The sequence below is a fragment of the Equus quagga genome, chromosome 17 (assembly GCF_021613505.1).
Source record: "Equus quagga isolate Etosha38 chromosome 17, UCLA_HA_Equagga_1.0, whole genome shotgun sequence".
In the NCBI taxonomy this organism is placed as follows: Eukaryota; Metazoa; Chordata; class Mammalia; order Perissodactyla; family Equidae; genus Equus; species Equus quagga.
In genome coordinates, this window is record NC_060283.1 from 39,325,216 (window position 1) to 39,350,572 (window position 25,357).

At 50.4% G+C, this 25,357-nt stretch overlaps 1 protein-coding gene across 3 annotated transcripts in view; it reads left to right on the plus strand.

The window, feature by feature from the left end:
• The window catches only part of NGEF (neuronal guanine nucleotide exchange factor), a 105,014-nt gene that overhangs the window by 64,442 nt on the left and 15,215 nt on the right, over positions 1–25,357 (plus strand). For 2 of the 3 annotated variants that reach the window (XM_046644989.1, XM_046644988.1), the window contains 2 exons: positions 849–991; positions 6,361–6,680. In XM_046644989.1, the coding sequence (XP_046500945.1) occupies positions 849–991; positions 6,361–6,680 (463 nt within the window). Of the gene's footprint in view, positions 1–6; positions 167–848; positions 992–6,360; positions 6,681–25,357 lie in introns of those variants that run through there. The other variant, XM_046644990.1, reaches the window with a different exon arrangement.

The window sequence follows — 25,357 nt, forward strand, 5'->3', positions numbered from 1 at the left end:
CCTCGGCCCCCAGCACGGCCCCCCACCCGGCCCCAGTGCCCGCCCGGCCGCCGGCCCCCATGGAGCTGCTGGCCGCAGCCTTCAGCGCCGCCTGCGCCGTGGACCACGACAGCTCCACCTCGGAGAGCGACGCGCGCGACTCGGTGGCGGGACACCTGCCCGGCAGGTGAGGACGGGCGGCCGTCCGGACCCCCGCGCGCCGCCCCCGCGCGCCCCTCGCCCCAGCTTGTCTCCCGGGCCGCCGACACCGACCCGCACGGCCTATCCCCAGCCCCCGGCCCCGCCGCCCGCGGCCCCCGTCGTGCCGGCACCCGGCCTGGTGTGGGGTGCGTCCCCACCCGGGCCTCCGACCCCCCGAGGCCTGCCCCGGGCCGCCCCCTGCGCCCTCTCCTGGGCGCCCTGGGCGCGCGCGTCCCGCTCGGTGCCCCCTCTCCGCGCCGCGTGGCCCTGGGACGGGAGGATCGCGACCCGAAGGGGGCCGGGGGCCGGGTGACAGCGAGCGGCGCGGGGTGCGCAGCGCGGGCTGGGATCCCAGGCGCGGGACCCGTCGGGGCGGCGGGGAGGCGCCGCGGAGCGGGCAAGGCGCGCCAAGTTTCCGACGGCCGCCGGCGAGCTCTGAAAACATGAAGGTTTGGGCGGGCTGGGGTGGGAATGAATCACTCGGTCGCGCCCTGGTGCTGTGACAAAAAGGGCCTGTGGGGCCCTCCTGGCCGGAGGGGGGGCGGCGGCCACGGGCCCGGGCAGTGTCCAGCTGGCCAGGGCCGCCTGTGAGGACGCCTCTCGCAAGCTGGCCAAGGTGTGTCGTTGCTTAAAAATAACCGGTCCCCGCGCCTCCTTCTCTCTGGCAGCGAGTCGTCCTCCACCCCGGGAAATGGGGCCACGCCCGAGGAGTGCCCGGCCCTCGCCGACAGCCCCACCACGCTCACCGAGGCCCTGCAGATGATTCGCCCCATTCCCGCCGACTCCTGGAGGAACCTCATTGAGCAAATAGGTGGGTGTCCCGGCGGCGGCGCGGCTTCGAGGGGGAAATGCGGCTTCCTGGTGGACTCGGAGCGGCCCCCTGCTCGGGAGATGCTGTTGGGTTTCTGTGAGCGAATGCATCTGCTGTGGCTAAGGCACGTTTTTGACATAGTTGGTTCTAACTGGTTCCATAGGCTAAACTGCCGCCTTTTCGTAGTGCTGTCTAATGAGGCTTTAGCAAGTGGATTTCTATCCTGCTCTCTCCAGAGAGGTCTACCCGCCTAGCCCTTTCCTGGGGGAGGGCTCTCTGTCCCCTCGTCCCTTCTGCCTGAGAGACAAGGGTGCGGGGAGAGGGGCGCTGCCCGGCCTGGGAGGGGCCTGGGGAAGACCTGGCAAGAGAGGGGAGCCTGCCAGGGGCGATTCTGGAGAGAGCCAGGCTGACTGGTGCTATTCAAGAAGAGGAGGCAGTGGGCGCCTTGCACAGGGCAGGGAAAGGGAAAGTGGAGACGGCTGGGAGCCCCAGAGCCCCCGGGTTGGGAAGGGAGGCCTGGCTTCACCTGCCCTTCCGGGATCAGGGCCTGGAGGTGGGGGGCGCAGCCTGCGCGTGTCCAGCTCCCGCAGAAGCCCCGTGAACGCAGACAGGGAAGTGGGGAGGCGTCCCGAGAACTCCGGCGCTTGCACTGAAAAGTCAAACATTGCCGATGACATCAAACTAGTTCTTCTGTCATCACCAGAGGTGGCGGTGAAAGGATAATTGGAGTTCTGTCCCCAGCTGCTTAGAAAATCGTTTTGTTCTTTAGTGTTGTCAGAGCAGCTGACGGTCTATTCGTTAAAGTAAAAATTGAGGTTTGGGAATTTTCTTCCCTGCGTACATCATTACTGTCCTCCATCCCGAACACTCAGACAGACAGGAAGTGTCCGTAACGGAAGTGGAGCTTCCACTGCCTGGGAGATCCTGCCCGTGGGAGACTCTTGGGCATCCTCCTGTCCCTGGCGGAGGTTTTTCCAAGCTGAAGCCTGCAAGGAGCTGAGCCTTGCTCGCTGAGGGGGTGGAGCACACCCTGCGTTGTTGGGCTGCGTTGACTCCAGGAATTCTGTTCCCGCGGCCCTCTGTGTGTCAGGCCAGGGGGTGGCAGCTCTTCCCCTTGTTTGCTGGGGGAATGGAGAGGGGCTGCTCTGAAAGCCCCTTTCTCCGGGCTCCCTGCCACATGGTCCTTCACCGTGAGGAGGGCCAGCTCTGTCCTCGCCCACGCTGGAAGCCTTGACTTCCGCCCTCCTGAAAGGGATCCTCTTTGGGTAAGATCAGTGTCCTGATGGGAAAGAAATGGGGTGGGTGCAGGGAGCTCAAGGAGAGAGGGGCTCCTGTGTGCGTCATGGGCGTGTGGAGACCCCTCGCCGGAGACGGCAGGACCAGTCGGGCCAGTGGCCTAAGCTCGAAGCCGGGAGTCAGGGGCCCTGAGCTCCGGGACCTGCTGCCCCTGGCCCTCAGCTTCCTCCTGTTGGAAACAGCGGAGACTGACCCCCCGAGTCTTCCTCCCGCTGTCCCTGCCACAATGTGCGGGTATGATGGCGAACATCTGTTTCTGGCTCCTGGGCTGGATCCCAGGTGCTCGAGAGACGTGTTGAATGACAGCACAGAGCTGTGGCTGCCTTCGTCTCACCTCCTTCATGGTAGACTTGAGTGCTGCGCTAAGCAGAGTCCTGTGACAGCCCTGCCAGCTCTCAGCTCGAGGAATGAAGTGAATTCTGTGCCAGGTATCAGGAAAGGAGGGCAGGTTCCTGAAGATGCAGTGGAATTCAAGGGGGAAGAAAGAGGAATGAATATAGGCGTTTAGAGACCACTGTGCTGGATTCTGCAGTGGCTCCCACCGAGGCCAGAACAGATTATGCCAGGATAATGCGTGACACGGTCTACAACTGTCATGACAGATCACAGACCCTGAGACCCTGTCACTGGGGTGTGGGGTTTGTGTGTGGTGCACACGCAAGCTGTTGTTGTCTCTGACACCTAATGAATGCTTGCACATCAAAGGTGCTCACTAAAATATAAACAGATTCCCTGCCCTTTAGAAGTTCCTATTGGAAGGATTCAAAGACAATAAATTATTCTCTTCGGCAGGTGAGATGTTGAATGACGCCGGGGGCTTTGTCAGGAGGAGCTTGGAGTTCACCGTCTTTTGAGGGCAGCACAGCCAGCCTGGTAGAGATCATTTTAATTCGGAGAGATGGGCACTGAGCCTTCGAATTCTGCATGGATATAATACCATGTGCAGAGTTTTACAGGCAAAGTTAACTCCCATATAAAGTTGTGCTTGCTGAATGTCCAAAACATAAGACAGGAAAACATAATCTATAAACAGAACACTGAGTACAGAAATTTAATCAGATAACACATGGTTCCTCAGGTAAAGCTACTCTATTTCTATTGTAATCTGAATTTTAAGACTAATAAAAATAAGCGGGTTATGAAAAATGGTTATGCAGTGTGTCAGATACCTCCTTGTAATCACAGTAACTCCAGGAAAATTGGTGTTTAAATTCGTATTCTAAATGCTTCAGAAAGAAGTATGAAGTTTTGAGAAAATTCTAAAATTACTTGTATTGAGAGTCTTTGGCTGAAAGTAACAGAATATCCAGTAAAAAGTGACCTTAAACAATAGAAACATTCTATCTCAGTTAACGAATCCAGAGGTGAGAAGTTCTGGAGTTGGTTCCTTCAGCCAAGCAATCGCCCAGCTCCTTTCCTTCCACCATTCAGAATTCGTATCGCAAGATGGCTGCCACTGCTCCAGGCATCACATCCTCAAGCAGCCATGTGTAAAAGCAAAAATGGGAAGTTTGTCTTCAAGTGTCTATTGGGGAGGGACATCTTTCTGAGAAACCCTTCTCAAAATGTAAGATAGCCCCTTATTCTCCTCGGCTAGGTTGTGTCACATGCTCATGTCTAAACCCCCCAGTGGCAAGAGGAAGGGAACTCTCCCAGTAGGTTTTGATAGGTCAAGATTCACTCACTTCCCTGAGCACAGAATGGGTCAGCACCCAAACAAAACCCCTCCCCCGCCAGCTGGGAAGAAAGGGTGCGAGGGGATCGAGGAGAGGCAGCCAACAGTGTCTGCCACAAAGAGATTTCAGAAATATTATTTTCAACCCAACTACCCCCACTCCTGATATTTTCGTCTCTTTTCAGCATATGTATGACAGCGTGATGTTGGAGATAGTATTTACCAGGATCAGCCAACTGCAGGATACATAAGACATATTTTTGAACCTTCTAAAAGATGCCAAATTAGTGAGACAATTTGGTGAGGCTTGGAAACCATATTTTTAAAAGGTGTTCAATTCAACAAATATTTGAGTTCCTACTATGTAGGAGGCGCTGTGCTAAGCATTGCAAAGTGAATCTAAGTCGACTCATGGAAACCAGGTTTCTTTAAACCTCTGTAAAAAGCATGGGAGTCACAGGGGAATAATTGGTGTGAAGTTGGCAACAGTAATTATATCTTATGTCTATTACTAGACCAATTTACGTAGTGAGGTGAGACCTCTGTCTTCATGGATCTTCCATCTGGATTGCATTGAGCTCAGACTTCCGTTTTCTTTCTCATTCCTTCGTCAAATTAACTCCATGCTATATTCGGCAGGATTGTAACATTGTCAGATCACAGCATCTTAATTTTTTAAAGTAAATGCTGTACTTAACATAAAGGCTTTATAATTTAGCATTGGGGGCATGGGAGGTCAACTAATTTAATCCACATGGTGCATTTATTTGGTTCCTATTTATGAATTTATCCAGCCACGTTCAGGATTTCAAAGTGAGTCTGTTTTCTTTCCTTTCTTTTTCTACTCTTTAGATATATTTAACAATTAGATGAAAAAGGAATAATAGCTAACGTTTGTATTGCACTGTAAGAGAAAGTGCTTGGGGCCGGCCCCATGGCCTAGTGGTTAAGTTCGGCGTGCTCCACTTTAGTGGCCCAGGTTCGGTTCCCTACACCACTCATTGGCAGCCATGCTGTGGTGGCAACCCACATACAAAATAGAGGAGGATTGGCGCAGATGTTAGCTCAGGGCCAATCTTCCTCAGAAACAAAAAAGAGAGAGAAAGTGCTTTACAAGTGGTACGTTTATCCCCATTAGAACTTTCCTGGGAAGACCATCTTTGTTTTAGACATAGACTGACTGATGTCAAGGGGCCCTGACTGCTCTCCAGACCGGTATGTCCCACTGCCCACTGGACCTCCCCACCTGGGTACCCTCAGCACCTGGATCTCCCCACCACCCCCATCCCCCAGTCAGACCCTCCTCCTGTGTTCCTGGCCTCCTTGTATGGGGCCACAAGATGGTGTGGCCAAGCTGGTCACCAGAATATCATTCGTGACCCAGCACGAGCCAGTCACCGGTACCCATCTTCTCCTTATCTCTGACCCCTCCATCCCTCTGCCACCATTAATGTCCAGGCCTCCACCACACTCTCCTGGAGAATTGTCACCGCCCCTTTCTTCCCATCAGTGGTCCTCCTGAATTGTAGCCCAGAGCTGCTTGCCTGAGGTCTCTTGACGCCTCCTTCTTGCCTATGGGATAGACTGTCACCTCCATAGCACAGCAGGCAGATAAGACCCCTGAGGTCTGACCCCCTCTCCTCCCAGCCTCACTGCCGGCAGGATTCTCCCCCTTCCCCCCTTCCCCTCTCCCTCGGCCGGGACTCCCCTCACCACAGAAACTTTTCTGCTCCTCTGCCGCGCAGCCGGGGTGTCGGAAATGGGCTTGTCCCTATGGAGGTGCCACGTTTCTGCTGATTCACCTGCACCCCCAAATCTCCTTGGAGACTTAGAATGCATTTATTTCGAGTACAAGTGGTCAGGGACGGAAGTCTGAAATTGCAGAAGCAAAAAAACGGGAATGTTTCCCATTTGAATCGTAAAGTGGATGAAATATTGGTTTTTCCTTCAAAACGAGAATTTACAAGGGCTCCCGTTTCGAAAATGAATGTACTTGAGTTTTAATAGTGAAGCATTTAAGGCTCTGGAAAGTGTCCTGTTGGGATGTAGAAACATAATTGGGACATTTCCGTCAACTCTGCACACATTGGTTATTAACACATCAAGTTCCAGAGTCTCGTGGTTTGCCAAGGATGTGTGGGAAAAGCCTATATTTGGATTTTGAACCAGTTCAGGGATTTCTTTATTCTCTGTTGGAAAAAACCTTATGTGTGCTGAGCCTTCCCAAGAAATGAAGACGTGGCAGTGGGTCAGTGGTGTGGAGGGTCTGGCTTTCTCTGTATGTTTCTACGCGGAGCATTTGCCCTTGATAAGAAGGCAAAGCCTGGACTTAGGGATCCAGAAAGATCTTCACCCGAAACGTTTTTCTTGTCTTCGTTACGATTCTCTTTGATTCCAGGGCTCCTGTATCAGGAATACCGAGATAAATCAACGCTCCAAGAAATTGAAACCAGGAGGCAACAGGATGCACAAATACATGCCAATGTCCACGGCTCGCCAGCCGGCCAGGAGACTCCAGAGGAGGAGGACGAGGAGGAAGAGGAGGAGGAGGAGGAGGAGGAAGAGGAGCCGGCCAGCCCCCCGGAGAGGAGGGCTCTGCCCCAGATCTGCCTGCTCAGTAACCCCCACTCACGGTTCAACCTCTGGCAGGACCTCCCGGAGATCCAGAGCAGCGGGGTGCTGGAGATCCTCCAGCCCGAGGAGATCAGGCTGCAGGAGGTAACGGCGGCCCCAGCCTGGGAGCCTCGGTTCAGCACAGGGGTTTTACCCCATGGGGCGGGGCTTCCTCCGTGTGCGAGGCTCGGGGCTGGCTCCCCAGAGGAGTTACAGGCGGGGTTTACCCATCTAGAATGTGCAGGAAAATTCACATGATTTCGCAGGCAGCTAAAGATGATACCTAGTACCTTCTGGGACGGCTCAACCCCAGTACTGAGTATTCTCAGCATTGCTGCTTTGTTACATAGTAAGGTTGCAGGCTTTGCATCTCTGTTGTTGTTGTTGTTGTTGTTGGGTATTTCTGTGGCCCGTGTGAGTGGTACCGCACTGGCTGGTGCTGAACTTGTTGTAACTGAGATCGCGCCAGTCTGTGGCTTCCTCTTCACTCACGTCTTACCCTGCAACTTTGTGTTGGAGTCCCTTGAACCTTGGGTGAGTGGGGGCTCTGCAAGAAAGCCTTCGGGATGCCCACCCCTCCCGAAACGGTGCAGAAATCTGGGGCTTGTGTCTCCCCGCATCATTTGACGGTCCGGGCTGACTTTGCCGATCAAGAGGCTGAGGCAGTATCATTGATTTGCCTGATGGTTTGTTGCTGGCAGGGAGAAATAATCAATTAAAAATGAACAGTAACTGGGGCCGCCTGGTAGCGCTGTGGTTAAGTTCACACGTTCCGCTTCTGAGGCCCGGGATTTGCGGGTTTGGATCCTGGGTCTGGACTGCTTGGCAAGCCATGCTGTGGCAGGTATCCCAGATACGAAGTAGAGGAAGGTGGGCACAGATGTTAGCTCAGGGCCAATCTTCCTCAGCAAAAAGAGGAGGATTAGTTGCAGATGTTAGCTCAGGGCTAATCTTCCTCAAAAAAAAAAAAAAAAGAACAGTAACGTGGGCTGGCTCTGTGGCATAGTGGTTAAGTTCTCATGCTCCACTTTGGCAGCCCTGGGTTCACAGATTTGGATCCCGGGTGCAGACCTACACACTGCTCATCAAGCCATGCTGTGGTGGCATCCCATATACAAAATAGAGGAAGATGGGCACAGATGTTAGCTCAGCAACAATCTTCCTCACCAAAAAGAAACAAAACAAACAAAATAAATGGTAACAGAAATGAGAAGCTAAGAAATCTAGGTGCTTATTTTAGTTGAACAAAGATCATTTGGGCATAGAAGGAAAATCTGCGGTTTGGAAAGACAACAGTGTGATCAACAGGAAGGAGAGAGAAGGGCAAGAGAAATGTGAATTTGCAAGTGAGTGTCCATTGTGGAATTTAAAAAGAGGGAAAAATGAAGAGGTTTGGGGTTTTTTATCTCGTTCGATCCAATTCCATCATCCCTCCCCTCTCGGGCTCCCTCTTGCCCTCACCCCCTCAATCACATGCTCCTTCAAGCCCGTGCTCTTGAACTCACTCCTTGTCGTACTCGTGACTCCAGAAGTTCTGTCCTTCTGTATCCGCTGTTACTCCTGGGCTACCGTCTAGAGAGACGTCGCTCTTGTTTATCTAAAAGGCAGAGCTATAAACCACACAGTTAATGAGCAGGACCGAGAAGAGTTCCCGACCAGGGTCACCTAACCCACATCGGGTTGTACGATGCAGTTGCCACCAGGGAAAGTCTTGATAAAGCTTGACCTTGAACGGCCACCTGGGGTTCACCTGCATCCTGCCCGGTAGAATCAGGAGAAATTGGTTTAAACTTTGACATCCTTTGTGACTCCTGGGCACTGGTTTGTAAATGGCTGTATCAAGAGGTTTTCAGGAACCTTCTGATGTAAATAATGCCTAATTATCAGCTCCTGATGTAGCTTCTCCCAGTTTCCCACTAAAATACTCAGGAGGAGACCTTAAGGAAGCCTCTTGCTCCCACCAGAAACGAAGACGCAGAGTCGGTCCTCCACTGAGGCAGATGGAGCCTGACCGAGAAGAGCTAGGCAGGCTTTGCCACTGAAAGCCACCGTGCAGAAGATGCCGGAAGTCATGGCGAAATCCCCCTGCGGTTGGCCATCCCACCTGTCAGAGACCAGGTCCCCCCAGCCACGGACAGGGCCGTCATCCCTAATGTGGACTTTCATATAAATGGAATTATACAAGACTCTTTTGCATTTGGCTTCTTTCACACGGTATTATCACCATGGGGCCTTTCTTTTACTCCTCAGAACAAGGAAAAGAGTCCAGTTTCTGGGGGGGGAATACTTATTTTTTTGCCATGATAATTAGAGGAATAGAGGTTTAAAATACTTCGGAAAGCTTAGAGATAAACTGGAGTAGAACTTAAAACGTGGTATAAACCTTCTACAACATAAGCAAAGCTGAAAACAGAGCCTGTGTAATAAAAGGGAATTAAACAGTAACAAAGCACAAAAATGGGGCTGGCCCCATAGTGGTTAGGTTTGCATGCTCTGCTTCAGCAGCCCGGGGTTTGCAGGTTTGGATCCCAAGTGTGGACCTAGCACCGCTTGTCAAGCCATGCTGTGGTGGTGTCCCACATAAAATAGAGGAAGATTAGCACAGATGTTAGCTCAGGGCCACTTTTCCTCACCAAAAAAAAAAAAAAAAAAGTGCCGATCTGATTTTGGAGTTTAGACAGTTAGGAAGACTCTTAAGTGCAAAAGTCTTACAGATTTTTATGTATGCCCCCATATCTGACACTTGTCTTATTCAACAGCAGTTTGATTGGGGTTTTGGTTTTTAGCAACTTGCCTTTACTGGACTCTTAGAGTTTTCAGCTCAGTTTTCATAAAAACAACTCCCCTTGGGGGGCTGGCCCCGTGGCCGAGTGGTTAGGTTCACGCGCTCCGCTGCAGGCGGCCCAGTGTTTCGTTGGTTCGAATCCTGGGTGCGGACATGGCACTGCTCGTCGGGCCGCGCTGGGGCAGCGTCCCACATACCACAACTGGAAGAACCCACAACGAAGAATATACAACTATGTACCGGGGGCTTTGGGGAGAAAAAGGAGAAAATAAAATCTTTAAAAAAAAAAAAAAAAAACAACTCCCCTTGCACTGAAAATTCTTTGGTTTTTGTCGTTAAAGGACGTAATTGCATAGCAAGTACAACCGGCTTGAATAAGTTTCAGGATGAGCACAAGGTTCTCACAGGTGGGGAGAGGAGTGTGCGGGTGGCCAGGAGAGCAGCCGGCTGCCCCGACCCGATCCTCGGAGCCTCGCGCAGCTTTGCAGGGAACAGTGCAGGCGAGCGTCGGTCGCTGGAGCTTGGTTAGGAGGGTTTTCTCTGTGTGCATCTTCGTGCTGGCGTGTGAGGCCGTAGCTGTGGATACAGGCGTGGACGTGGCATCGCCGGTCAGAAGTGAAGGGCGTTCTAAATGGGGGTGGATACTGCCACAGTGCCATTCGAAAAGGCAGCACAAATTTCACACCGCTCCAGCAGTGAGAGAAAGCCCGTGTCAGGCACCCTCCCCGGCCCGTTAGCAAACTTCTTCATCCATCACTCTGACCTGTGAGATGAGACATCATATCTTGTTTTAACCTGCCCCGTCCTTGATGACTAGTAAATTGAGCATCTTGTCATATGCTCATTGGCTGTTTCCACTTCTTGGTCTATGAGTGGCCTGTTCATATCCTTTGCCCTTTTTTTGTTGCATTGTTTATATTTATCTTCTTGAGTGATAGCAGCTTTTTATACATTCTGGATATTAAATTTTCAAATGTTTTCTCCCGCAGTATAGTAGAGGGGAAGCAATGTATCATGGTGATTGTGCACCCAGGCACTGGAGCCCAGCTGCCTAGGTGTAGTCCCAGTTCTGCTACTTCTTAGCTGTGTGGCCTTGGGCAAGCAACTTAGCTTCTCTGTGCCTCCATCGCCTTGTCTGTAAAGTTAGGGTAATCACGCCACAGGGCTGTGAAGATGAAATGCGTTAATACAGATAAAGAGCTGGTGACCGGCGGACTTGATTGAGCACATACTTGCCTTCTTGCTTTGTTTGCAGAATCTTTTGTCACATAAAAATCTTTTTTTCATCTTTATAGAAAGTCTGGCGGTCTTTTTATGTTTTTAAACCTAATCTTCTGGCCGTTGTGTCTTACGATTCGGAAGGGCATTCCCAAGAGGTACACCTGACAATGAAAAGGTCAGTAGTAGAAACTATTATGAACGACAAAAGAGAGCAGAATGTCAGGAAGAGCAGAAGATGCCACACACGCTACACTGTTTCTGTACGAGTGGGTATAACGGGGTTGGAGGGGATCTGAAAAAAATCATGAGATTGATTTAAAATACTTTTACTGAACTTTGTACTCTCGAAACAGCACTGCCCACTGTGGCAGCCACCGGCCACTGTGGCCACGGAACGCTTGACACGTGGCTAGTCCTAACTGAGATGGGTCGTAGGTGTAAGACACACGCCAAAGTTTGAAGACTTAGGACAAAGGAAAAGAAGGTAAACTATCTCATTAATAATTCATTAGTAATTTTTACATTAGTTGCATGTTGATATGAATATTTTGGATATATTGGATTAAATTACATATATTAAAATTTCTCAGTTTCTTTTTACCTTTTTTAATGTGGTTACTACAAAATTTTAAAATGTATTTGAGACTCACATTATATTTCTGCTGGACAGCACTGGACTAAAGAAAAGCAATCGTTTATTTTCCAGTGTCCATAAACACCACCAAAAAAGTGGTTGTATATTAAGCCATAATAAAAAGTTCAGTAAATATTTATTAAAATTGTACAGGCCATAATCTCTCACTACAGTGCAGCGAAACCAGAAAATAAATTTAAACAGCATAAAAATCTCCAACAGAAATGTTGAAAATGCTCCTAACCTTTGTGATCGGAAAACAAATTTTATAATTGCAGATTATTTCAAAGATAATGATGAGGATACTACATTTTTAAACATATGGAATGCTGCCGAAGCCACATTTGGGCAAAAATTCACAGCCTTCCATGCTTTAATTATTAAATAAGGAATAAATGCAAAATTAAATGAGCTAAGATGTCAGCTTGAGACGTTAAGGGGAAAACACACTCCTAAGGGAAAGCAGATAGGGTAGAGATGCAGAAAGATATGTACAAGCCGTGATGAGATCATTTTCTAGGAAAATATAAGCTACCAAAAATTGACTCAAAAATAAAAATTTTTAAAACACCAGAATATGCCAGGAACCAAAAAAAAAAATCATCTACAAAGAGCTATTGCACCCGAGGTGACTGAGTTGTGCCAAATGGTCAAAGCACAGAAGAGTCCCATGTTACTTAGAATGTTCTAGAACAGCGCTTTTCAGCAGATCTTTTTTCGATGATGGAATTGTTCTATATCTGCACCTCCAATAGTCACTAGCCACATATGGCTATTGAGCACTTGAAATGTGGCTAGTGCAACTGAGGAACGAATGTTTAATTCTACTTAATTTAAACTAACTTAAATTTAAATAGCCCCGTGTCGCTACTGCACTGGCCAGTGCAAGTCTGGAAGAGACGTCTTCAAACTTTCCTTAAAGGGCCACGCAGTCAATATTTTAGTCTTTGCAGACCGCATGGCCTCTTTCAAACCTCTCGGCTCGCCATTGTAATGTGACAGCAACAAATAGACAACATGTAAAGGAAAGGCTAGAGCTGTGTCCCGATAAAACATTATTTACGGTTACAAGTGGCCAGCCCGTGGGCCATAGCTTGCGGACCCCTAGTCTTGAGCATGGAAAAGAGGGAGATAAGCAAATTGTTTGAAGGTAATACAATATTAGTAACCAAATCTGATAATTGGAGCGCATATACATTAAAACAAAATCCACAATTAGACTTCAACCCTCCTCTCTCAGTAATCAGTAGGAGACATAAAATCGATAAAGATATAGGAGTGAACGCCATCAACCAGCTGGGACTAATTACTGTTTACAGAGCACTCAACACATTTCTTCAAGTGCACGTGGGACGTTCACCAAGACAGACCATAACACACTTTAACATCTTTAAGAGAATTGAAATCCTACAGAGTATGCTCTCGGTCCGTAACGCAATTAAGCTAGAAATCAATGACATAAAGATTCCAAACCCTTGGAAATTAAAGCGTTATTTCTAAATAATCCCTGAGTTGGAAAGAAGTCTCAGAGGATGTTAGAAATAAATTAACTGTCCCTATTTACAGATGACACGATTGTCTACGTAGAAATCTCGAGGAATCTATAAAAAGACTCAAGAACTAATAATAATCATACACACTGGCTAAAGAAAGAGAAAAGTTAAAATACAATATACCAAGTGCCGGTGTGAGTGTGGAGCAACTAGGCTCTCACACGTTGCTGGTGGGATGACGAAAGGGCACAGCGGCTCTGAAGAAGAGTTGTCAGTTTCTTATCAAGTGAAATATACACTTGCCATCCACCCAGCAATCCCAGTGTTTACCCAGAGCAGTGTCTCCACAGCAGCGGTATTGGCATGTGGGGTGGATCGTGCTTCCTTGTGGGGGCTCCCCTGTGCAGTGTAGGAGGTTTAGCAGCATCCCTGGCCGCTGCTACTAGATGCCGGGAGCTCCCCTACACCCAGTTGTGCCCCAAAAATGTCTCCAGACCTAGCTGATGTCCCCTGGGGAGCAAAAATAGTTCTTGGTGGAGAACCACTGCCCTAGAGAAGTTCAGATTCCTACAAAAACCTGCACATGAATGTTGACAGCAGCTCTATCCAGAATTGCCCAAAACTGGACACAACCCAAGTGTCCTTTGTCAGATAGATAAGCAGAGTCTGGAACATCCGTACAGTGGCATGCTACTCAGTAATAAAAAGAAATGCACAATTGATACACACAACTTAGATGGATCTCAAGGGCATTTTGCTGAGTGAAAGAAATTAGAAAAGTTGCAAACTATTCCATTTATATTCCATTTATTCCATTTCTATGACGTTCTGAACAAGACAAAGCTATAGTGACAGAGCATCTCGATGGTTGCCCGGGCGAGGGACGGAGGAGGATGTGGCTAGAACAGGATAGCACAGGGAGGATTTTTGGAGTGATGGAAATGTTGTGTGTCCTGGTGGTTGTGTTGGTTACGAGAATCTGTGCGTGTGTTAAAATTCATAGAACTGTACACCCCCGAAAAAGGCAATTTTACTGTTTGTTAATTGTAAAAAGTAAAACATTGTAAAAAGGGTTGAATGTCTACATTTTGCTCAGCCCAACAAAATCAGTACTCGTCTCCTCCCCACCAAGCAAAACAAGGCATAAATCTGTCTCATTGTGAATTAAGGCAAAAATTTGTGTAAAACAGGGGCTGGCCTGGTGGCGCAGCAGTTAAGTTCATGCGCTCTGCTTCGGCGGCCCAGGGTTCGCTGGTTTGGATCCCAGGCGTGGACCTGGCACCGTTTGTCAAGCCATGCTGAGGCAGGTGTCCCACAGAAAGTAGAGGAAGATGGGCACGGATGTTAACTCGGCCACTCTTCCTCAGCAAAAAGAGGAGGATTGGCAGTAGATGTTAGCTCAGGGCTAATTTTCCTCAAAAAAAAAATTGCATAAAACGTGAGAAAATCAAATCTGGAGATATATTAAAAGAATAACATACATTGAGCACATATAAATTAATGCAAAGATGGTTAATGTTTGGGATCAAAATTTATCACATTGATAGGCCAGAGGAGAAAAATACTGTGATCTTCAAAGAGGTTGAAAAGGGCAGTAGTACAACTGTTACCATGTAAACAAAACTCAGAAAGATGGTTTCTGAAATTTATAAAGACTGTCTCAGATCCCTAACCAACATCATACTTAATGAAGAATTGTTGGTGGCAGTAAAGATGGGACAACGATGCTTGCCAACACTGATCTTGCTTTGGAAGCTCCAGCCCATGCATCAAGACAAGAAAAGGAATAGGAGATAAAGCCATAAAGAAGGAAAGTCAAAACCATCCTTATTTGACAATGGCGACTGCCTACTTAAAAAACCCAAGTTAGTCAAAAACACTGGCTCTAATAAGGCAGTTCAGGGAGGTGGTGGGTTATAAGATAAACATGCAAAGATTAGTTGATTTTTTGTACATCAGCAAGACCCAGGTTAAAGCAATTAGCAAGCTCTATCAATGAGAAAAAGGTGAGCACCCCAAAGGAAAATGAGCAAACTAGTTCTCAGAAAAAGTTCAAATGGCCATGGATTAAATGAAAAGAGGAAAAAAGTCAGACTCACTGGTAATCAAAGAGTTTCCAAATTAACAACATTGAGGCACAGGCTTTTCAAAATGGCAAAGACTTTTAAATATATATACATTTAAAACCTAGTCTGGGGGGATTTCTAAATGAGCACTCTGGAACCCAGCTGATAGGAAGAGTATAGCAATATTTGTAACAAAACTCGTACAAGAATCTGTTTGTACACTGCCTAGTGTTTCTATTCCTAGAGATCAATCTTGAAAAATAATCAGAGATGTGCACACTTATTTATTAGGATGTCATTCCAGCAAAAATTAGGGGAAGAAGTAAGGAAGAAACCTACGTGCCCAACGATGGAGGAATTGTTTAGTAGGCTCGTGTATGGCTATGCAAAGACACAACCACTAAACGACATGTTTTCAAAGAATGAAATAGGTGAATATTCATGACACATTACATTTTTAAAAGGCAAGATACAACATTACATCTATAGCAGAACGGGCATAGAAAATAGGGATATTTTATTTCCTTTATACATTTTTGTAATTTGCAATCAATCAGATAAAGATATTTAAATAAATTAGGATAAGTTAATGAATTTCAATAAATGCAGTCACGTGCAGTAGCGAATAACATGGACACACGGGCTTCAATATGTGTTGCTCTGAGTTTTCGTAGTCTGACTTTTCATATTTATTCGAAGGAGCTTAACGTGAGTTTCTGTTTTGTGAGTACCTGGCAGTGGACGCAATCCTGAGATCTTCAGATTTTGTGTTCCAAATGAGTGATCGTCTGCATTGGGTCATCCTTCCATTTGTCATTGGGTCATCTTTCCATTTACCAAAGCAAGCCAGGCGACTTCTACTGCCAGCTCAATCTGTTGTTGGAACATCTCTTTTTCTTTGCAAAAGCAGCAGCTCGCAATGAACCACTGTCCACCCGAGGAAAATACCCCAAAGTGATGACCTTTTGGTAGGTCCAAATCTTCATCAATCATGGAAGAGTCAGGATTTAAGAACAAAATTGTATATTTTTCTCCTCTTTAAGTAAAAATGAGGTAGCTGGGATCGGAAAGTGTTGTCCTAGATGTCGTGCAGGATTTTCTTGGTTTAGTGTTTTTTTAACTTATTCTGAAGCTCTTGGTTCCCGCTCTCCTCTTTGGAATGGTTCTTGAGTTATTGATTGAGAACACAATGGTCTGGGAAAATAATTAGACCCATATTCAAATTACAAAGTTAGCAAGGAGGCAGTGTAGACAGGGGAGGGTGTTCAAAGGGGCGGCAGGGAGGACCCCTCTGGAAGGTGGTGGAGCATGGAATTGTCCTGAAAGGAGAATAAAAAAGCAAGAAGGAGGGACTGTGGAGGGGTGGGGACAGTCACTACTGGTGACAAAACAACAGAGACTACCTGATTCTCGCCGCACCTGACACGGGTGTCGTGAGAAATAAAGGAGAACCCGGAGGGGCCGTCCCCCACACGGCACTTGGAGCAGCCTCGCCTGCGGCTGGCATGGGTTGTGTCCCCAGCATGTGCCAGGAGCCCTTCTAGGCAAAGGGGATAGAAAAAGACAGACTCGCCACCATTCCTGCTCCTAGTGAGCTGGGTATGCAGAGCTCGAAAAATGAGCTGGGAATATTTTGAGCATCTCCACGGAAACAGGGACACACGTATGCTCATACGGGGCGGCGCAGCCCTGGCATGCCCAGACACGACTTCAGCTTCATCCTGCGGGGAGGGAGAAGGGAGGGGACCCAGCCATCGCCCTGTGCCGACCTTTCCAGGGATCCGTCAAGTTATGGCGTAACTCACAGCCTGAGTCTGCTCAGCCTCTGACATCAGAGTTATATTTTTGTCGTTTTTTAACCTGTTTTCACAAGGTATAACTTCAAGGTATTTCCATTTTTTTCCACAACAATACTGTTTCAGAAGGAAATTACTTAAGGTTTTTCGTAGGATGTGCCTCTATCAAAAAATTAAATCACAATTGTTATTTTATTTGCCAACCTTCATTGCATCATATATTTGTCCCTTTAGGATAAACCCTAACAATTTAGCAAATTAGTCCCAAATTGGGAGGGGGCAGGGATTTTTGCCCCGTGGTTTAAGACGGACAATGGCCATCACACAAAACATCACATATCTCCCGCTCAATTTGATTTCGAAAGCAAGCACCTATAACTAATTTCACAAAGTGACAATGTTAGCGTTTATTGTTTTTAAAATGAATCTTTTGGGTAAATAATTCACACAACTGATATAAAGTTCAGAAGAGCAAACAGATTTGCAATGAAAGAAAGTTCCCGCCACCCGTGATTCTCACGGCCATTGCGTGTGTGTGTGTGTGTGTGTGTGTGTGACACAAATGGTAAATTCCCATGCACATTGTATAAATCTTTCCATATCGGTCTAAGTAGGTGCCCCATTCTTCATCTTTTTTCTTTTTGGTGGCTTTATAGGGCTCCATTGCTTATGACATTCCGTAATTTACATAACCAGTCCCCTGTTGATGGATATTTGCAGTTGGAAATGTTGTGTGTCAAGGATGTTCGTTGCAGCATTGTTTATAACACAGAAGGCTGATATCTGTACAATGGAATACTATGGGAATTGCTAAGTGGAATTGTTGGGTTAAAGGCTGCATGTTTTTTTAAGTTTCGAGAAGATACTGCCAAATGGTCTTTGCACTCCAGCCACATATGAGTGTGCAGGTTCCCCATCCCCAATATGGGACATCATCCAACACTTTTCTTTTTTTTTTTTTTTGAGGAAGATTAGCCCTGAGCTAACATCTGCTGCCAATTGTCCTCTTTTTGCTGAGGAAGACTGGCCCTGAGCTATCATCCATGCCCATCTGCCTCTACTTTATACGTGGGACACCTGTGACAGCATGGCTTGCCAAGCGGTGCCACGTCCGCACCCAGGATCCGAACCAGCGAACCCCCGACCGCCAAAGCGGAACGTGTGCGCTTAACCACTGCGCCACCGGGGCCGGCCCTCATCCAACACTTTTATCCCAACCAATGTCCTAGATGATAAATGCTATCTCCTGTGGTTTTCATTTGCATTTCTCTTGCTGTGAGTGAGGCTGAGCATCTTTTCAGCCATGTGTCTTTTTAAAGTTACACTTATTTTAGTATGTCCTTTTTTTCATGAATTATCTCATTAACCAGGTCATCTTGAAGAAACTTAACAGTTGGCTCTCATGACATGTGTGAGCTGGCTGGGGCTTGGGTTCCGTCTGCTGGTGGTGTGGGGGCCCCCTTCCAGACCCCCCAGCACCTGCGCACAAGCTCAAATTTCATTTGTGACCCCTCGTCCCGCAGCAACACTGGGAGTTAGTTGTCGTCACCCCATGTGACAGCTGAGGCCCTGAGGCCCCGTGGATTCACTCAGCCTTGGCCTTGCTTGCGTTTCCCGCATGGACTAGAGAGCTCACTGCAGCGGATCAGCACCCAGGCTCTGAAATCCCACTTCATCCTCGTTATTCGGGGAAGACGTGCTCTAGGGGCTTCTTAACGCAAAGCTTTCTAGCATCACTTCCTTCCCCACTACGGCCTGTGGGGTTTGAATTACTGTACCAGCTGCAGAGGCAAGGCAGAGCTCGATGCTAATTCTCCCAGCGTGGCAGCTGCCAGCAGAAAAATGACTCTCAGAGCCCCAGAGGAGAGAGCAGGCGCTGCCTTTGGTCGAAGGCTGCCCCTTCCCCTGGCTCTGCCGACACCTCCAGAGGAGAGAGGAGACAGTGGTCGTTCCTGGACAGACAGCCTGCCTGAGCGACTGGGGCGGCATCAGGCCTTTGGGGGCCTCTGGCTGGTCTTTGGGGTCTGTGGGGTCCACAGGGGCTGAGCATTGTGAGCACAAGGCCCAGCTTTCAGCAGATTCAGGTGGCCATGACTCCCAGCAGCACATGGGGGGCACGGAGCCTGGACTGTGGGGTCTGAACCAAAGCGTCAACGGGCAATGTCCCACAGCCTCCAAGGCAGCCTGAGCTGGAGGAGGGACACCCCAAACCCTTGGCATTCTGGCCCAGCTTTCTCTCCGCCCCCTCGCCCCTCCAGGCAGAAGCAAGCGCTCCAACAGCAAAGTCAGCCCTAGCAGGTGCCCTGAAGCTGAGGACTCAGGGTGACCATGTGGAAGAAAGGTGTGTGCAGAGGCTTTGGGGCTGCGGGCCCCCACCCTGTGCACCAGGGGTCCTCAGACTCTGCCGAGCCCCAGAATGACCTGGGTGTCTTGGTAAAAGACAGGAGATATGTGGGTCCGGGAGAAGCCTGGGAATCTGCATTTTTCACAAATCCCTGCTTTTTTTTCCCACCCTGGGGACCAGGCTGGCTTTTTTTTTTCTTTTTGCCTGACTAACTCGTATCAGTTCTTTGACTCAGCCCCTTCCAGAAGCCTTCCCTGGCTCTGCATCTCTCCCCACTGCCAGTTTGAGGCCCCCTCCCCGGTTTCCCACTTCACTGTGAGCATCGCCACTGAGCTGTAATTGACTGCGCAAGCCGCATCCTCAGCAGTGTGTCTGTGTCCCTCTGTGTCCCCAGCAGCGAGCCCTGCCACTTTCTGGAGGTGGCTCGGGGCACATGTTTGTGAGCTGAGAAGGGCTGGACAGCATCACGGACCCTGGCCCCCCAGCACTGTGGTCTCCTGAGCTGGTGGTTTCCAGTGGGTTTTCAGGTTTTGGTCATCTCGGGATCCCCAGGGCCCGGCAGCACCCAGCTCTTAGTTGGTGCTCAGTAAACATTCAGAGCACAGAAGTTTGGGTGCCTGCTGCACCGGGGGGCCAAGACTTTTAGGGAGCCATCCAGGATAGGAGATGGCATCGGACATCCAGCCCAGCAGGAACCAGGCAAGAAGGATGAACGACAGATGCCGCCAGCAGTGGCCTTGTCGATGGACGCAGACTGCCCCGGAGGAGGAGAGGCTGGGGAGCTGGGCCTCTGGTGGAAGTTACGAGTCGGTGGGTATTCCTAACCCACCTGTATGATCGCCTGACCGGCTGCCAGGACTGGTTCTCTTGAGTGGTAGCTGAGAGGATTTCCCTTTTAACAAACATATTTTTAAGCACCTACTTGAAAGCACCATGTAAAGCTAAATAGATGATTAAGAACCTGGAAAGAGCCTGTATTCCAGTGTTCGGGGGTGGGGAGGGCCTTCTGCATCACAGCAGACCGACCAGCGAGGGGCTGGGGCAGCGGCCTGGCGCCACTCACGGGAAAACCTTGGCATTTGTGTGGAAGGCCGTCTTGTGGCAGAGTGGTCGAGGCACAGAGCCCTGGAGTCGAAAGGATGGGAGTGCAAGCCTTAGTTCTGTGGCTCACCGTCCGTGTGGCCTCAGCACTCTCTTTCCACAGTGAGGACAGTCGAGCAACCTCCAGGGTAGTGAGGACCGAGTCAGGTGACACGTTGGAAGCATTACGCCAGACACATCTTAAGTATTCAGTGAATGGCAGCTCTTATTGTTATTTGCACCCTGGTACCATTTATCTCTGAAAACCCTGCATAGACAAGTGGAGAGGACAAGGACATTCACGGCCACCATTTACCAATTAAGTGCCACACCCGTCGATGTGTCTCGGACAGGAATGGAATGACTAGGAGAGAAATGCAGCCGAGGGTTTCCTGGACTCAGAGAATGAAGCCCCAGTCTGGCAGAGGGGCAGCGGGGAACGGCCAGCACTTCAAGCAAAACAGCCTTTCTCTCCGCGGTGCGGCTGTTTTGGAAGCAGCACATGCTGTTCATGGAACATCAGTAAGCAGTCGTCAGTCTGGTCTGAGTGTCCCCAGGGCCGCGGTGCCTGCGGCAGAGAACGTCTCATTTCTCTCGACTCTGGCCCTCGGCCTCATTTACAGCAGTTTGGAAGAACGTCTGACTGTGCCTTGTTGGTGAGAGGCGTGTGTCCTGCATCAGGAGGGGCCTTCTGCACTCACCCCTCAGCCCACGGTCTGGTCAGACGGGCCGTGAAGGTGGCGTGGACTGACGTCTGGCCTGGGGGATGGAGGGGGACAGAGTTCTTGGAGCCGGATGGGAAATATGGAGGAGCCTCAGCCAGCCCGGCTACCACGACAGAACGCCTCAGGCTGGGAGCTGAACAACAGACGTTTGCTTCCCACAGTTCTGGAGGCTGGGAGGCCGAGATCGGGGGCAGCAGGGTTGGTGTCTGGTGAGGACTCCCTCCTTGGCTGGCGGACGGCCGTCTTCTCACTGTGACCTCCTGTGGCCTCTCCTCTGTGCACGTGCATCTCTCGTGTGCCTTCCTCTTCCTAAAAGGACACAGTCCTGTTGGAGTAGGGCCCCACTGTATGACCTCGTTTAACCTTAATTACCTCTTCCAAGGCCCCGTCTCTGAATGCAGACACATTGGGGGTTAGGGCGTCAACATAGGAATTTTGGGAGACACAGTTCAATCCATAACAGGGGATAAAACGCAGGCTACCTGAGAATATTGTTCCGTCCCCTTCGTCCACTCAGATGGGAGCTCAGACCAGGCACCATGGACAGTCCCTCCTGAGAAGGAGCCTCCTGGACACAGTGGACGACAACGGCAGCAGAGGGAAGTGGCGGGGCAGCTCCAGTCCACAGAGGTGGCTCTGGTGACTCAGGCCACACGACACCGTGGTGATAAACGGAAGGTTATGGCAGCAGAGACAGCTGTGGCTCATTGACACCAAAGTCAAGGAAGCCGAGAACAATCCAAACCAGGGTGGGCCGTGCCGCGTGGGGGCTCCACGGCGAGTCCTGATCCATGGGAGACAGCGTGGGTGAGGAGCCAGACGGGGAATCGTTCAGCCCTGAGCTCTGCTGGGGCTGGAACGACGAAGGACTGACATGGGAGGGCGGGAGCGGGGGTGGACAGGTGAGGGGGCTCACCCAGCTGCACAGTGAGGACCAACGTCGGACAATGAAGTACCACAAGCAGAATCATCTTAGATCACAGGAAATTGTGGATCAGTAAACTGAGCTGTTATGGTTTGCATTCTTTGTGTCTTTGGGGCTGGTGTCTTGCCTTCCTCGCTCAGAAGCACGCTGTGTTTCCTCCAGACTTTTCTTGGGGTCCCTGCTTCCTCTACCACCCCCCTTGCTGATGAGTCAGGTCCAGGAGGGGCCTAACTCTGGGCCACTCCAGTCCCGAGGCCACGTGAGGTCACTGAACCCGCCAGCACCCTGGCCTGCAATGCGCTGGGGGAGGGTCCCGGCTCTGCGTGTCTATGGGGTGTGTTCCCTCCAGTGGGCGGCAGTGCTGGATGGGGTCTGCAGTCGTGGATGTCTCTGGACTCCCCCGGGGAGGGGGAGATGCTCACCAGTGGAAGCTAACCCCCGGCAGTTTGTCCGAGACTGCGTGGTGACCGTCCCAGTGGTTTCTCTGGTATGTTGTTTCCTTTCTTTGGAGAAAAGTCTAAGTGTACTGAGAAATATATGACCTGGTGCTTACGGAGCGTGGCAGGGTGAACTGTGGGGAGACAGACTTGGCTTCTCTGCCACAGGCCACTTTGGGAAGTGGCCAGAACAGGAGCTCAGGAGCAGCGACTCTCCCTGGACTCGTGAAGGCGCAGCTGTGTGGTTCTGGCCCACACGGTGGTCAGTGGGGATGGATGTACAAATGTAGATGGGAGCCTGTCGTTCCCACGTGACCCATTCCAGTGGTCTGGCTGCCTCCCCCACTCTCCCCCTCCCACTCTGCCACCCCATCCTCCGCCCACACCAGGCGCCCACATCCCTTCTCTGCACGGGCGTTTGAGCCCCAGGCAAGGGGCTTTCTTGTCAAACTCTGGGACTCAGCCTCAATGTCACCTCCTGGAACAGCCCTCCTGGCCAGAGCTGCATCCCGTGAAGCACGGTCCTATGAAGGCAGCGCCCAGATGCCAGGTGGATAATGATCCCAGTCATCCACAAGGCGCTTTGAGACGGGCCGGCTCCAGGCTGAGCACTTTCTGCTGGGGACTGTGGCTCTCGTTCTGCACACATGGAAACTGAAGGTTAGCGGGACGAAGCAGCTCTCATTCATGGCAGACATCTGGCTGGCGCCCAGGCTGAAGCCTTGACCGCGTGCTGCTCAGCTGCCCGTGGTGGACGCCAGGCCCATCACAGCCTCGCCGACTGCACGGCCATCTGGCCTGACCCCTCGGAAGACACATCTGGATTGACCGGATCCTCCCTTCTGCAGAGAACCCAGGCGGGAGCGGGCTTAGTCCTAGCGCTGTGGGAAAGGCCGAGACACGCAACCTGATTACGGGCAGATGGGGTGGAGCGCCCCGGCAGACCAGCTGTGATTCATGAAATGTGGGTCCCTCTGAGTCCCCCGAGGATGACGATCCTGTGTGAGCCCAGCACCAGGGCGCTTGCGCAGCCCCATGGTAGCAGGGAGGGGCCTTAGCCAGCCCCCCGCCGAGCAGCGCTGGGATGTAGGTGCTGTTTATCAAGGAGGGATTTCCTGTGGAAGTAACCCCACACTCACTCTCACACACACTCACACACGCATGTACACACTCACACTCTCACACACGCAAGTACACACTCACACTCTCACACACACACACGCATGTACACACTCACTCTCACACACACTCACACACGCATGTACACACTCACACTCTCACACACGCTCACACACGCATGTACACACTCACTCTCACACACACACGCATGTACACACTCACACTCTCACACTCACACACGCATGTACACACTCACTCTCACACACACTCACACACGCATGTACACGCTCACACTCTCACATTCACACACGCATGTACACACTCACACTCTCACACACTCACACACGCATGTACACACACTCTCACACACTCACACACGCATGTACACACTCACACTCTCACACAATCACCTACCCTATACATTCACACACTCACGTCTGCACGCTCACACTCACGTATACACTCGTACACTCATTCATATATACACACTCATACTCATTCATATATACACGCTCATATACATACTCAGTCACAGTCTCACACACACGCACACACTCACACACACATCCTCCCGTCTGCTCCGCAGCACCCCTCACCCCTGCCCGGGTGCCTTCCGCTCCGTCTGCTGTCCCTGCTCCCCCAGGAGGTGAGCTCCGCGGTGGTGGCAGGGAGTTTCCATGGTCACCCTGAGGGCCTGGTGGCCTAGGCCAGCGCTCGGCAAACGTTTGTGGAACGAACGGAACAGATGGATAAGTGAATGAATGAACGAGTAGGGCCTGGATCCCTGTCGGCTCCACACTGCCAGGCAGACGCTCGAGTGACAGAGTGAAAACAATATTGATGAGGAAAAGACAACCATATTGATGTGGCAAATAATTTGACGTGTGAAATGAAGACTTTCTGGGAAATGAAACTTCCCAGATGACTAACCACCTGCCAGTGGGGCGAGGGGGTGTGTGCTGTGGGGGACAGGCTCAGCCAGGACCAGTTAGGGGTATGTCAGCAGCGGAAAGGTCACCTGTCCCCACCCAGCTGCCCCTGATCCCTTGTTCCCCCAGAGATCAGGACAAAGATGCCATCAGCTCAGGGGACACCGAGCAGGGTGGCAGGTCCCTGCACAGTCCCAGGCACACCTGACAGTGGTCACTCAGGGAGACGTGGTCTACTGGACATGCCTTTCTCCTCGGGGCTGCATTTGACGTGCGGTACTTTTTTTCTCTCTCGGTATCTGTTACGCTCATCCGTATCAGCTGGGGGTGGGGTGTGCAGGTTTAGTTATATTTGCTTAGAACTTGCGAGCTGTAATGGCTTGACATTTTCTTAAGAAACTTAAATTTAGCAGCAGGAACTTGATTTGATTTCAGCATCTGTAACAGAGAGGCTTCTGGAAACTTCCTGCCCGTTGGAGTCTCCGTCTTGCCAGGCAGGGCTGGGGTAGACGCAGACAGCACGAGGGTTGGTGGGTCCTTGCTCAGTGCTGGGGCCGCTGCTCTGCCATTAGTGAGGCCGGTGCGATGTGCTTTGCATGGCTTCGTATTTTTGAGTAGATCATCAGCCGTGACTTGGGGACAATTACGGAGAGGCCACCAGCTCATTTCAGAGCCTCATCTTATTGTCACTGTCTTGAGTGAGGTACAGACGCGAGGGGACCAGGCAGCTTCTTGCTGCTGCTGGTGGCCCAGGGTCTGTAATTGGTGGGCCACCCCCGGAGTGATGTCCCTGTGAACTTTCTCACCTGTGCTGGGCAGCCTCATGCGATTGGGTGCCCCCGACTTACCAAAATGTCACTTATTGTAAAGCGGTTTACCAGGCCAGCTGTTTGTCCGAGCTTTGCGTGGAAGCAGCAGAGTGGCTGCGCGGCAGGGGCCTGCAGACACCATTTCACTCCAGCTCTGCCTGCATCTGACACGGCAGGGGTGGGGTAGTGGCAGAGCCCAGAACTCAGAAAAATTGGGTTGAATCTCTGCACTTCCACCATCCAGTGGCGTGACTTTGGGGCATTACCTAACCTCTGTATCTGTTCCCTCTTGGTGAAGTGGGAGCTTCTGTGTGTCCTTCCTTCCTGTGAGGATTAAATGAGACGGAGCCTCGTGTGTTTGGAGCCACGCGAGCCCCTCCCGTCCTCCTCCCCTTCACTCTCTCCCTTCCCATCTCCTC